This window comes from Podarcis melisellensis, assembly GCF_964234715.1.
Source record: "Podarcis melisellensis genome assembly, chromosome: 5".
Lineage (NCBI taxonomy): Eukaryota > Metazoa > Chordata > Lepidosauria > Squamata > Lacertidae > Podarcis > Podarcis melisellensis.
Genome location: NC_138537.1, coordinates 64,586,905 through 64,601,067, shown reverse-complemented (window position 1 = coordinate 64,601,067; position 14,163 = coordinate 64,586,905). Strand labels below are relative to the sequence as shown.

Below are 14,163 nucleotides of genomic sequence, written 5' to 3'. Positions count from 1 at the left end.
TGATTTGGATAATTGAATTCTATATAAGTAGGGTATGCTAGCATGCAGGGCTGTAAAATGTCAGCTATCTAATTATCCTATGCATATGTTCTAGGCGTTTGATCTAGGTTCTGCTAACCCATAAGCATTCGTTGCATTGTATTTTTTCCTAATGTGGAAAAATACAATGCAATAGTTAATAGTTTCATAGAATCATAGAATTGTAGAGTTGGAAGGGACCACAAGGCTCATGTGAGGTTTCGAGTGACTGAGCTCATAGTATATCATTTTATTTTCACCAACACTGCAAATAAGATGATGAATGGCTCAAAAATGCTGTCCTGCAATGCTGTAAAATATATATATATATATTTGTTCACCAGACCTAGAGAGTCTGGTTGTGCTGCAAATGGGCAATCTGTCTTACATACTTGTTGTTCCCATAATTGTGTCACAAGGTCAATATGCATTATTTCATTTTGTCTGACATGGAGAACAAGATGGAACAGGATGGGGCTGCTGTTGGCAGAAAGGGCTTTTGGAAATAGGTTGTTATCGTCCTGCAGGATTCCAGAATGGAATTTCCTCTTGGGTTCCAGGAAGGTGAGACTCAAGGCATGTGAGTCAAATACAGCAATTGCTAGCTCCCTGTAACATTACCAGAAGCATACAGCAAATCATCTCTAGAGTTGTCACTGAATCAGAAGCAAAATCAAAGCTTCCTTTGATGCTCTTTCAGGAGTGGGTAAGCATCCTCCCTCCTCACCTGGCTGGATGTCATATCATCTTATGGGTGGGAAAACATTAAAAAGCTAGGTTTTGTTTTGTTTTACGTTAGTCTGGTTTGAAGCTGGGAGCTGAAAAGAGACAGAGGTTTGACTTGTTCTCTGTGCTGAATCAAAAGCTATGAGTTTGGGACCCTCCTAGAAACCTAATGGGGAAGCGAGATCTGTTGGAGTGTTAATACTGTGAGCCTTTCTATCTTTTGCTCAGGTTGTATGGATGTCTAAGTAAAACCATATTTCCTAAAGACACTGCAGTCCCCAATGACCTTCATTCCAAAGAAAGTGAACCCTGGGCAATTGCTGGCACTCCTGGAGTCTCTCACTGCTCAGAGATTAGTGTGCACACAAAGATATTAGAGGCAGGTCCCAAAACATATAGTAAAGCTACTGAAATTCACATCATATAATACTGTTGGGAAGACCTTTGAAAAGAGGTCTGTAGGCTTAGGCTGCAGCCCTGGGCATACATTCATGGGAGAAGATTCCGGGAAGCTTAATGGGGCTTACTTCTGAATAGACTTGTATAGGATGACACTGATAAAGGTTTCTTTGTATGAATCTGTTTATTTAAATGTGTACAAGTAGATCAGGCATTATGGGGGTGCAGCAGCAGCAGAAGAAGAAGAACATGCCTCCCTGGGCACCTCAGTACGGTAGCTTAGGGAAAGGCTTTAGCTACACTTTAATGGTCTGGGCTGCTGGCATAATCAGAGTATGAACTACAACCAAAGGGTAAAGGCCCAGCAGGGCCAGGTCCCAAGTGGTCCATTTTCAAGGTGTGTCTAGGGGTGCTGGGTGTGAGTCCAAGCTGAAGAAAAGACTTAGGGCATAAAAGGGGCCCCGGGACAAGCATGAAGTGCAGCTCCAAAGGAAGCAAGCAAAGGCCCAGAGGCAGGTGACATAACATTTTACAGGTAGGCAGCAAGGTTTGGAAAGGCAGCAATGCTGGGAAATAAAAGCTGCTGCTGCTATTTAATAATTGTCCTTTAGTTATCTGTTCTGTGTTTTAAAGGGTGGTAGGGTTTTTCTTTTTTAATCTGTTGTAAACCACCCTGTGGGTTGTGCAAAGAATGGTATATACCGTGTTTTTCGCTCTACAAGACACACTTTTCCCCTCCTAAAAAGTAAGGGGAAATGTATGTGTGTCTTATCCAGCGAATGCAGGCTTCACAGGCTATCCCAGAAGCCAGAACAGCGAGAGGGAGCACTGTTCTAGCTTCTGGCTTAGCTGCACGAAGTCTCCGCAGGGCAGCGGGGAGCCTTCATCCCGCTGTCCTGCAGAGGCTTCACACAGCTATCCCTGGCTTTTGTGGGGGGGGGGGAAGGGACAGAGTGCGTGGCTCTGTCCCTTCTCCCACCTCCCACAAAAGTCCCCAAGAGCCACGCTCCCTTTAAAGAGCATGCGGCTGTTGCGGGAGGTCGGGGAAAAGCCAGGAGGCTTGCTTTCGCTGAAGCCAGGAGAGCAAGCGGGATTGGTGTGCACCAATCCCGCTTGCTCTCCTGGCTTCAGGGATAGCCCCACAAAGCCTCCTGAGCAAAGAGGGAGGAGCGCCCCTCTGCGCTCAGGAGGCTTCTTATTTCTTGTTTTCCTCCCCTAAAAACTAGGTGCGTCTTATAGAGCAAAAAATATGGTAAATCATCTAAATGCAGAGAATAAGGGCAGAGCTTCATGCATCATTAGTCAGCTCTTCTGACTGCCAAATTGCTCAGACTGGCAAGCCAACCTGGAGGACGGCTGTTATATTAGCCTAGCTAGTCTTCTTTCATCAGGGTAGCACTGCAGAGTAGCAATGCTTGGGATCCTGTGAACAGGAACCTGTGGACTAGACTGGAAGCACATAGACTGAGGTGTGTGGGTCCCACTATCATATTTCTTGGTCCAAACACACTAGCGTTTTACACAAAGAGGAGCTCCCAAAGGAACTGAGACCTATCACAGCGTTTTCTCAGGGAGAAGTCACCCTCCCCTCCTTTGCAAATGTAGCACAACTGCACAAAATGCATCTTTTTTCCAAAAACCAAAACCAAACCCCCCAAAAACCTTATTTCCCTTTTCTTGTCTGTGGTGTCACAAGCAGGAAGGGAGACAGCAGGCAAAGCATTCTCCAACCCTTCTCTTCGTTTCAAGTGGAGAAAGGTTGAACACCACCACCTGGTGTGAAGCTGAGAAATGACAATTTGTCATTTGGGGATGTTTAGATTTGAAATAGGAATGGAAAGCATACCACCACATCTCCCTCCCCCCAAGGGATGGATATGGGCATATGTGGTGTGTCCTTTTGCCATGCAACAAACTCATGAATGATCTGGAGTTAAGAATGACCAGTGAGTTGGCCAGGTTTGTTAATGGCTCCCAATTATTCAGGGTGGTAAAGATGAAAGAGGATTGCAGAGCTCCATATTGAGAGAATGGGCATTAAAATGGCAGGTGCAGTTAAATGTAAGAGTAATGCACATGAGGGCAAAATGTAACTTCACACATACAATGATGGGGTCTGAATTAGTGGTGACAGACAACAAAAGGGATCATGAGGCTGCGGTGGATATAGCACATTGAAAATGCTGACCAACCGTGTGGCAGCTATAAAAAATAAATGTTGAGTTCTATGTTACAGATCTTAAAGAGAATAAAACTGTCATTATTTCCCTGCCTTCCTTTGAATTTACTGTGTGACTACACCTACAATGCTATGTACCACTCTGTTTATTGTATCTGTAAAGAGATGGTGCAGAAAACAGCAACCAAAATGATCGGTAGGCTGGAGCAACCCCTTGCAAACAAAAATTGTAATGTTTGAGGCTGTGGAGAAACATGTAAGTTATGTAAGAGCAGAGGTTTGACTCGGTTATTTGGAAGAGAAGTGGTTTCAGCTTCGGGGTGGATGTCCTTTTGATAGTTCAGCACCAACTTCTGCAGAGTGGGGAGGGACCCTGAGGATCATCTAGGAACATCAAATGTAGAAATATGCATTTGTCCCTTAATGGGATCAAACCTGCAACCTTGGCATTATCAGCACCACACCCTAACCATCTGAGCTATTCAACAGAGTATACTATTACTATTAGATTGATCAATCTATTATATTCATTAGTTGCTTTCCTTACAAAAGTGACCCAAAGCAACGTATATTAAAATACGTACATACAACCCAGCTTTTTCTCCACAGAAATAGAGATTTCTTAAAAGAGGGAGAAAATGTCACATAGGTGTGGTCAGCAGTGTCATTATTTGTTGAGACAAAGTTTTATGAAGATGGTATGATAGAAGGTCATGTTGTTCTTTTCTGTATAAAGATACATCATGAGGTTTAACGACTAAATAAACATGACTACAAGGAACTAAGTAAAAAACCAACATTTCAATAAACCCAGTACTTCCACAGTGAAAGGAAAAAAGAGGGCAGTTAAATTTTAACTCATGGGAAAGAAAAAGAAATTGTAGGAAATGAATATGGGAAAGCAGAAGTTAAAAACCATCAAGGTGAACTGGAACTAGAACAGGGTTTTGATTTTGGTTGGGATTTTTAAAGTACCAACAAAAGTTTTTAAAAGATTTTGGTTCATGTTATCCCAGACAAGATGCTGCTGATTCAGAAACATCAAGTTCTTTTTTAAAAAGCTATTTTTATTAAAACTTGAAAAACAAAGAGAGAGAAAACAATATAGAAATAACAAGTTCTGAAGGAACCAAACAGTCATTTCTGGGAGGAAAGGTTAAAGGTAAAGGTAAAGGTACCCCTGCCCATACGGGCCAGTCGTGTCTGACTCTAGGGTTGTGCGCCCATCCCACTTAAGAGGCCGGGGGCCAGCGCTGTCCAGAGACACTTCCATGTCACGTGGCTAGCGTGACAAAGCTGCTCTGGTGAGCCAGCACCAGCACAGCACACAGAAACACCATTTACCTTCCCGCTATAAAGCGGTACCTATTTATCTACTTGCACTTAAGGGTGCTTTCGAACTGCTAGGTGGGCAGGAGCTGGGACTGAAAGACGGGAGCTAACCCCGCCATGGGGATTCAAACCGCTGACCATGCGATCGGCAAGCCCTAGGCGCTGAGGTTTTACCCACAACGCCACCCGCGTCCCCAAGGTTACTTATTATCAAACCAAAATAACCCACTCGGATGTGTCATATACTTTAGAGGAAGGATAATCTGTTAAAGGGAATACAGTAATAATAATAAAAAATGAATGCTCCTCTAAACTTGTTGACGTTTATAGGACACCAATCTATCGAATAGAGGCATACATCTATATAATATAATTATATAGATGTTCTTCCCCAAAGTCACTAGGAAGCAGAAAGAGTTTATACTGGCCATTGTGAGATATGCAACTAGATATCCAGAAGCAGTTGCTTTAGTTTTCACAGATATATTGGCAAAAGTCTCGTTAAACAACATTTTTCATATTAGAAGCAATTGTATGGGTACTGAACCAATTAAGACTGTGCATATGGGGCCATAAGCCTCTTTCTCTCACTGTTCATAGTGCATTAAAGTGGTTTTATATGCAGCATGAAAAACCAATTGAGAACTGTCTTCAACATTTGCCACTGCTTTTCTTCTAGAAAAAAAGGTGCTGGTACTGTGCACCCAGAAAAAAGCACGGAACATTTCTATCAAGTAGCTTCTCTCTACCTGAAACATCTGCATGGGATACATTTCAAAGAGCCATGTCTGATTCATCAGAATCTAAATGTGACCAAAAGACTGAGCCAGTCAATTATAAAATGAAGCCTGGAAACAGGTTAGTGAGTCACATAGTCTCCTCCACCTGATCCCATTGTAATTTGACTGCAAACATATATAGTATATTGTTTTGAGTGATGCTTTGCTTCAGCATAGGATTTGTAGGTTACCTGGAGCTGTCCAGCCACATGTTCCTTTGCACATTCTGCTATGTAACCTAGCTGCCCAACTAACACAGGATCAGGAAAATCTATACTTGCCTTTGGTGGCTCCATTCTATGCTGGATCTGAAATGTACAGGGTTTAGGCCATTTTGATGTTTACTGTTGAGTCATACAAAGAAATGTATACTTGTTTGTATGTATCTAGGTTGCCTCTGGCTGTATTTTGCAAACCAGATTGTGCCCACATTGGCTTTGCATGGTTCAGCTGCTGGTTGTTTAGTTGACCTTCTTCAGAGGAGCTGGAAGAACAGAGAAAGCTGAAAAGCAGAAGTAAATGCCCTCAGCTTAGGTTCTGTTCCTCAAAGCCTGGAATACTCACTTATATGAGTGGTTAGTTTGGACTTTTATTGGTCTAAAGTGTTTTTCTAAAAATAAAAATTCAATAGATTGCAATAGTATGAGTGTACATAAATTCCCTTCTAGTCTGGTCTCCTTTGTTCAGCAATGTATCCAGAAAGGGACTTTAAAAACTGAAACATCACACCCCCATGATAAGCACTCTAAAAGCTGATACACTTCAAGGTTGTTGAGGTTTATGATAGAGACATCTGCACAGCCCTGGACATTGTTCTCAATTGTTTCAATTTGTTCAGCATAGCAAGCTAATGTATTCCCATTTACCTTGTATAGATCACTGTGGGAGCATCGGTGCATACAACAGCATGAACAATTGCAGGCCTGAGTCCATAGTACTCCTACTTAATGTAAGTTAAACATGGAACAAGTGATTCTGGAGTTGCATATAAGTGTGTATCTGAAGAAGTGTGCATGCACACAAAAGCTTATACCCAGAACAAACTTAGTTGGTCTCTAAGGTGCTTCTGGACAAAATTATTTATTTATTTATTTCCATTGTATATAAGTACACCTAATAATTTTATAGATGGCAACCACTTTGAATTTTTTTTAAGGTATTAAACTGATTTTACACATGCTTCTAAATAGAAAATAAACTTGTTATCTGTTGGCTTCTTCCATCAGCACCACAACCATGGTGACACTTGTGGAAGGATGTTATCATGGAGGCTACTTTTTTTTAAAAAAGAATAGATGAATGGATACTGTAATCTGCTTTTCGCGAATCATACCTGATTTATACATAATCATGCATGTCATTTATTACTGAATTCACAAAGGGATATTAATTTGTTCCTGCAAATTGTACGTACTACAGCTGTAAAGAGTTAATTTTCCCGTTTCCCCACGCTCTTGCCAGAGCAGCACCACTGGGGGACACAATACTCTACCCACCATTATATTACAGTCGGTGAGGAGAGGGTGAATGGCTTTTCCTCACAGCAATGGGAAATAGACTTGGGTGAGGTATGTACCTTAACTGTGCAAACATCAAGGGAACTTAACCAGCAATAATATTCTACTGTTCAGAACACAGACCTGGTAAAGGTTTCACAGGAGCGAGCGGAAGAAGTGTGCTGGAGGCAAACAACATGTGATCAAAAAAAGGTCGTTCAGTGCACCCATACATATGAGTCAGACTCTTCACTGCTTCAGCTTTGGTTTACTGTGACTGTAGCCAACAATAATTTCCATGGTAGTTCTTGCACCTGCCATGACACATGAATTAGGAGGTTCTGCCCTCCCCTACTTCCTCCTCTGACTTCTGAGCCACATTAGAAACAGAATCATAGAATTGCAGAGTTGGAAGGTACCATGAGGGTCATCTAGCCCAACCCACCTGCACTTCAGGAATCTTTCATGGGTTTCTTTTTCAGTACTGTGGTTATTGTGAATCAACACGGTTGCAAACTGATCGCTCTGTTTCTTGAAAATAACAATAGAAACACATGCATCGGTTGGATAGCTTAGAGCACGGTGCTGATAACGCCAAGGCTGCGGGTTCGATTCCATATAGGGCAGCTGCATATTCCTGCATTGCAGGTGGTTGGACTATCAGCCTTTCTCAACCTGTGGGTCCCCAGATGTTGTTGAACTACAACTCCCATCACCCCTTGCTAGCAAGGCCAGGTCAGGGATGATGGGAGTTGTAGTCCAACAACGTATGGGGACCCACAGGTTGAGAACCGCTGGATGACGCGGTCCCTTGGAACGGTCCCTTCCAACTCTACGATTCTACATCTTTTTTAAAAAAACAACAACTGTGCAGGTGTCAGTCCAGCCTCACCAGGGTCCTAATTGCTGCTCATACTACCAACCCGCCTCTCAACTATTCCCATTCCTAGCTGAGGCAGACTCGAGAGAGCTAAGCGAAGTCGGGGACGGCGAGCCGCGGGCCTCGCTCTTTCGCGGGCTGCCGCTCGGCTTTACCCCGCCTTTGCTTTGCGCCCCGCCCAACCGCGGTCCATGTGTGAGCGCGAGCGCGCGCGTGGCGCCAGCCGGCTGTCTCCGCTGAGGGGAGCAACGGGCCCTGGGCTCAGCCACGGCAGCAGGAGCCCTGCTGGCGGCATTGCGCTCGAGAGCGGCGCTCGCGGCGGGAGATTGGGGCGCGCTCCGCCCCCGGCGCGTGTCACGGATTAGGCGAGCCGAGCGGCGGGCGGCGGCTGGGCTCGGCCCCGCTCATTGTTGGGCCATTGTGGTGGCGGCGGCGACCGGCAGCTGCCGCCCCTTCTCTCTAACCGAAGCCCTCAGGCGAGGCGGACTAGACGCGACTCTCCTGGCAGCCATGGCTTTATGGTAAGCTGGCGCGCTTTCTCCTCTTCGAAGGAGAGGAGAAGAAACGGGGATGGCTTTGCTGCAGAGAGATGGAGGGCGGCGACGGGGGCTGCAGGAAGGCAGCCGGAGGGGGGGGGCTTTCGCCAGGCGCATCTGGCCGACCCCTCCCGGAGGCGCAGGGCTGGGCTGCAGGCACCTTGCGGTCCCATTCCGAAAGAGCCCGCTCTGACGCGTTGACAAGGCGCCGACCCTCCGCCAGACAAACATGTGTGCCTCGAGGGGCGGGGGAAGCCTCGAAGCCCTTGTCTTCCTAGTTCCGCCTCCTGCTGCCACAGCCGGCGAGGAATCTCGAGCTTAGGGAATCGGGAAGACGGGCTCTGTGGCTGAGGCTGATCTGACAGATCCCTTTCCCTGGCCATTATTATATTCCGCGTTTCCCTAGAGCATCGCCGCTCGGGAACACGATGTGCTGGAAAGGTGCTCTTTGGTTGCATGATCGGGGTGGAGTTGATCTGGACAACGGGGCGGGCGGCAGTTCCCGCCCCCTTTGAAATGTGACCGAAATGAAGCAGCTTCAGTCGTTTCCAGATGCCATTTGTTTTTAAAGGGACACTTGGAAGGGAGTGCACATTTCAGGAACAACATTATAGATCACTCTATCTCCCTCCCTCTCCCCCACTCTTCTCTTTTTAAAAACAGACTCCACAAATCCCTTAACAGGCCCACTGGGATTTGCAAATCCACATAAGGATTTGCTACCCCACCCCCACCCCCAAGCACCCCTCTTTCCTGGTAAGTGGCGTTTGCCCTAGGGATTTTATTGCATCTGTACCTCAGACTCATTCTTCACTTCAGAGCTGCAGTTTTCTCTTTGCCTGCCCTCAGCACTTTCGCTGCTATGTTATTGATTCCCCAAGGACTTGCAGGTTGCATCAAGATGGCCTTGAATGCAATACTGTACAAATACCTTCTGGCGGTGGGGAGAAGAAAGCAATCAAGACAATAAGGTGGAACTGAGAAGATGCTCAGGGAGAATTTTCACCCTCTCTCTATCATAAATGGCTTTCCTTCTTTCCTTTCCCCTTTTTATAGTGAGTACAGTATATGACCTTTATAATTTATCATGCCACTATATATATATTAGAGTTACTAATGTCAGGATTAACACAAGATTCTGTTCATACTTGGGTTCAACTGTAAATTGAACAGCAATTAGCACTCTACCAGGTTTTTGGCCTGGTAATTGCTCTTGTTGTAACAGGCACTTTCTCCAGGGATGTGTTGAAATATTGCCCGTAAATAGCATTGCCAGAATATGAAAAATAAATGTCTTAAGAAAGTGAGAAAGGAGCAACAACTGTGTGAAATTGCGCTGTCTAGAATCTTGTATTGCCTTTCAATAGATAAAGGCTTGGCATAACCCTAACCTAGCTTGCTGTAATGTATTTTAGTAGGCCAACTAGATGTAAAATTGATTGTATTTTAAAATATTGCATAATGATGTCACATTTCTGGACTGGCTCTCCAGACAGGATAATTCATAAGATTAGGACTGATACGACTGTAAGAATAGATTAGGTCTTGAGAAATTCAGAAATCCAAGTTGAAAAGTGCTGTCAAATTCTAAATTGCTAAGAATGTGACTAGACAGCCACAGTTACAGATGTCATAAACTCGGATTCTAGTGATAGAAGCTTTTTTTTTCTTTTTCTTTTTTAAGAAAACATATACTGTATCTGAATTTGGAGCTTTTGTTGTTGGGGCTGTTGGTGTTTGGACTATATAAAGCTGAAAGGTTTGCCAATATTTGCTTATTTTTAGCAGCTATGCTAATGTTCAGTGTTAGGAAACATTTTAAGAACATAACAAATTATATTCCATTGCTAAATGTGCTCGCTCAAAAATGACCTATCTCAGTAGAGCCTAGGAGCAGTTTACATAGTGAATCAGTGCACTGAAATCATGAGTTTAGTGAATTCTGATGGGGTTTTGAATGTGACTGAAAGTTGAGTCACACAACCCTCTCAGCATGTTACCATCCCCAGAGAATACTCAGCCTACAATGAGTTGACTTGGGAGAGCAGTGTGACTGCTGCTGGCAAGCGCTGAGTTTGGCACAGTCATTTTAGAGAGTTGGTAGCAGTCATGTTTCTCCCCCTGGCCTAGTAACTTGTCCTCTTGTTTCTAAGTGGTACTTGATGCAGCTAGCTCTGTCTGTTTTCTAATTGGAAGTAGAAAGTTTTTATTCTATTAAGCAGTTGTTGTTGTTTAGTCGTTTAGTCGTGTCCGACTCTTCGTGACCCCATGGACCAGAGCATGCCAGACACTCCTGTCTTCCACTGCCTCCTGCAGTTTGGTCAGATTCATGTTTGTAGCTTCGAGAACACCATCCAACCATCTCATCCTCTGTCATCCCCTTCTCCTTGTGCCCTCCCAACATCAGGGTCTTTTCCAGGGAGTCTTCTCTTCTCATGAGGTGGCCAAAGTACTGGAGCCTCAGATTCACGATCTGTCCTTCCAGTGAGCACTAAGGGCTGATTTCCTTAAGAATGGATAGGTTTGATCTTCTTGCAGTTCATGGAACTCTCAAGAGTCTCCTCTAGCACCATAATTCAAAAGCATCAATTCTTTGGCGATCAGCTCTCACTTCCATACATCACTACTGGGAAAACCATGGCTTTAACTATACGGACCTTTGTTGGCAAGGTGATGTCTCTGCTTTTTAAGATGCTGTCTAGGTTTGTCATTGCTTTTCTCCCAAAAAGCAGGCGCCTTTTAATTTCATGAGTGCTGTCACCATCTGCAGTGATCATGGAGCCCAAGAAAGTAATTGCATATATTTTCAATTTAACAAGGGTGGTGCATGTAAAGAAGGAAACCTCATGTACACATCCCTTACATGGGTTGAAATTATGTGCTCAAAAGTATACAGTGGGCATGTTTTCTGGCTTTGGATCCTTCTGTTTAGATTCTGTGTAATTCAAGATATGGGACTGGCTACTGTACAAAGCACTTAACATTCATTTGGAGGAAGTGAACATAATTCATTTGCTACTTCCTGTGTTACCGATTGTGAAGAAGAGGATCTGTGATTTAGCTCTCCCCTCCAAACCCGAGCAGGTGATCTGAGCTGTCAGGCTTTGCAAAGTGGCCATCTGTTGGGTGGTTTTGTTGTTGTTTAGTCGTTTAGTGGTGTCCGACTCTTCGTGACCCCATAGACAAGAGCATGCCAGGCACTCCTGTCTTCCACTGCCTCCCGCAGTTTGGTCAAACTCATGCTGGTAGCTTCGAGAATACTGTCCAAATATCTCGTCCTCTGTTGTCTGTGTTTGCATGGCACACTAAACCAGGGTGCTGAAGCTCAGGTCTGCAGACCAAATGTGGCTCATCAGGCTCTTCTTTCTGGCCAGGTCACACCCCTTATTGTTTCTACTTCATACCTTAGCTTCGTGCTGATAACACCAAGGTTGCAGGTTCGATCCCCATATGGGACAGCTTTATATTCCTGCATTGCAAGGGGTTGAAGTAGTTGTTCCTCAGGGTTCCTTCCAACTCTACAATTCTATTATTCGGTAAGTGCTTTTGTCATGTAGTTCAGACCAGCCAAATGGTTAACACTATTGTTAGTTTCTTTTTAAAAAAATTTTAAATTATTTTCCCCCTCATAACAAATATCCAATATCAATAACATTCATTTTCCAATTTCTCCCCTCCCTATTGACTTCCCTCAGCTTCCATTTCTGGTTTATTCTGTCAAATGTTACATCCTGCTGTTTGTATATAGTATGTTGTCGTCACATTGTTAAATTTCTTGTTCTCTGTAAATCAAATTGTAAATGTTTATTTAAAACCTGCCAGGGAGTCCATGTCTGTTTGTTTTTTCGTTTCTGCAAATACTGTATGTTGTAAAAGGTTCCCATTCTTTTTCGAAATCACTATTGTCCTTTTCACGCAATTTGGCCGTGAACTTTGCCAACTCTGCATAGTTCATCAACTTTTATTGCCATTGTTCTTTTGATGGTATTTCTCTAGTCTTCCAGTTTTGTGCCATTAAGATTCTTGCTGCTGTTGTGGCATACATGAATAATGTCCATTTTTCTTTCAGTAGCTCTTAAATACCTAACAAACACTATTGTAAGTTTCAAAAAGGCTGATTTCACACAGTCATTGCTGAATGTTAGACTAAGTTTTTAGCTAAGAGCAAAAAAAAACAAAAACACACAGTCTCAGTTCCAGACTGCAAATACAACCTCTGGTTAAGCAAAAGCAAGCACTTTGGAACTTCTTCTCTTGGGTGCATGAGATGGGAGCAGAAGAGTATGTGAGCCCAGAGTTTGAGGCAGCTCATTATGGAGTGCATGCATAATTCTAACCTGTAATCTAACACCAAGGCTGCCAACCTTTTAGGGGCTGTGAGCACATTTGCAAGCTAGAGAAACACACACACATACACACACACGGTGCATCCAAGCATACACCACAGCCTATTCTATTGGCTACAAGAGAGAAATCTGTGTGGAGAGGGGATAGGACCTGGTGGGCACCAGGGAAGGCCTTTATGGCTGCATGGGCACCCATGGGCACAACATTGGTGGTCCCTGTTTTCACGTGATGTCCTGATGTGGCCCAAATGTCAGTAACTGTTGACAGCCGGTGTATCAGAATGTTAGATTTTGATCAGGAAAATTTATGGGTTCAATTTTCTGCTGACCCATGCAGTTCACTAGGTGACCTTGAGCTCTCTCCATCTAACCTACAAGGTTGTTGTGAGGGTGATATCAGTTAAGTCTTGGGCATGTTGCCTTAGGCTCCTTAGAAGAAGGATGGAATACAATCTAATAAATAAATTAGATGGGTTTTTTATGGACTAGTATCTACTGCATATATATATTTGTTTCACAAACCAGAACTGCATATAAGCTGTTCCTTTTAAAAATGGGGAAAACTTCCCCCACCTCCCAAACGACATGTTACTTTTGTGTTATAATAAGGGTATTGCCTACCAACAGGCCATTGGTTAAAATCCCATTGCTCACTTGAGTGTTATTAGAGGATACACCAGTCTGCTAGCTATGAGCGGATTAGGAGCGTATTGAAGTAATGGGATGCTTAGAATAATCATGCCAGTTGACCTTAAAGAAGTTTGTAGCAAACAAGCATATGGAATGAACTCTTCTCCATGAGCTGAAGGTCACCTTCTTTTGATACCTTTGCTCTGAGTCAAGTTTAAAAATCAATGGAATGGTTTACCTTGATACAGAGGCAGCATTCGTCAGTATCTTTTCTACACACAATAAACAACCAGGGTAACCTGAGATCTAACTACTTCCCTCTTGAAGTAGTTCCCTCTGTATGATCTGTTTTATTATGATTTTGCTACACACACACACACACAGCCCATAGTCACTTCTGAATAAGTATGCAGAGCATTGCATTGTAAAATCAACTAAACTGTTGTTAGAAAGCAGACATATTAAATGATTGTAATAAGATTTTACAGTACTTTCAACCGACAGAAGTGCTTATATATCTTAATCATGTTGTCATCTATAATGTAACTGCTTAAGCTTTCATGGAGCTAATCTTAGAGCTCACTTTGTACATTCAAATGCAGTTTGCTGCCATTTTAATGTTTGACATTTCTGCATAATTTGATGTGAATATGTATCAGTTGAATGTTTGTGTGCCTCTGTTTGCTTTGTGTTATTGATTTGGCTTGACATGTAGTCTACTTTCTTCAGTTACTAAGTTGCTGTTATTGTTATTATTATTAGCCAACCTTCCTACACATGCACTGTATCAGAAATTTGGTGTGCCCTGGCAGCATAAAAGGAAATAATTATCTCTGTTAGTC

General features: G+C 43.4%; 1 protein-coding gene and 1 long non-coding RNA gene across 3 annotated transcripts in view; both read left to right on the top strand.

Annotated features, from left to right (window-relative positions):
* The first annotated feature begins 4,370 nt into the window (after nt 1-4,370).
* On the top strand, nt 4,371-4,932 carry LOC309370112. The gene is made up of 2 exons (XR_014168433.1): nt 4,371-4,477; nt 4,854-4,932. It is a non-coding gene; the product is annotated as an uncharacterized lncRNA (long non-coding RNA).
* A 3,148-nt stretch (nt 4,933-8,080) lies between these two features.
* The window catches only part of STAMBPL1 (STAM binding protein like 1), a 28,694-nt gene continuing 22,611 nt past the window's right edge, over nt 8,081-14,163 (top strand). For both annotated transcript variants that reach the window (XM_081912983.1, XM_081912982.1), the window contains exon 1: nt 8,081-8,330. In XM_081912983.1, the coding sequence (XP_081769109.1) occupies nt 8,328-8,330 (3 nt within the window). In that variant the 5' untranslated portion in view covers nt 8,081-8,327. The remainder of the gene's footprint in view (nt 8,331-14,163) is intronic.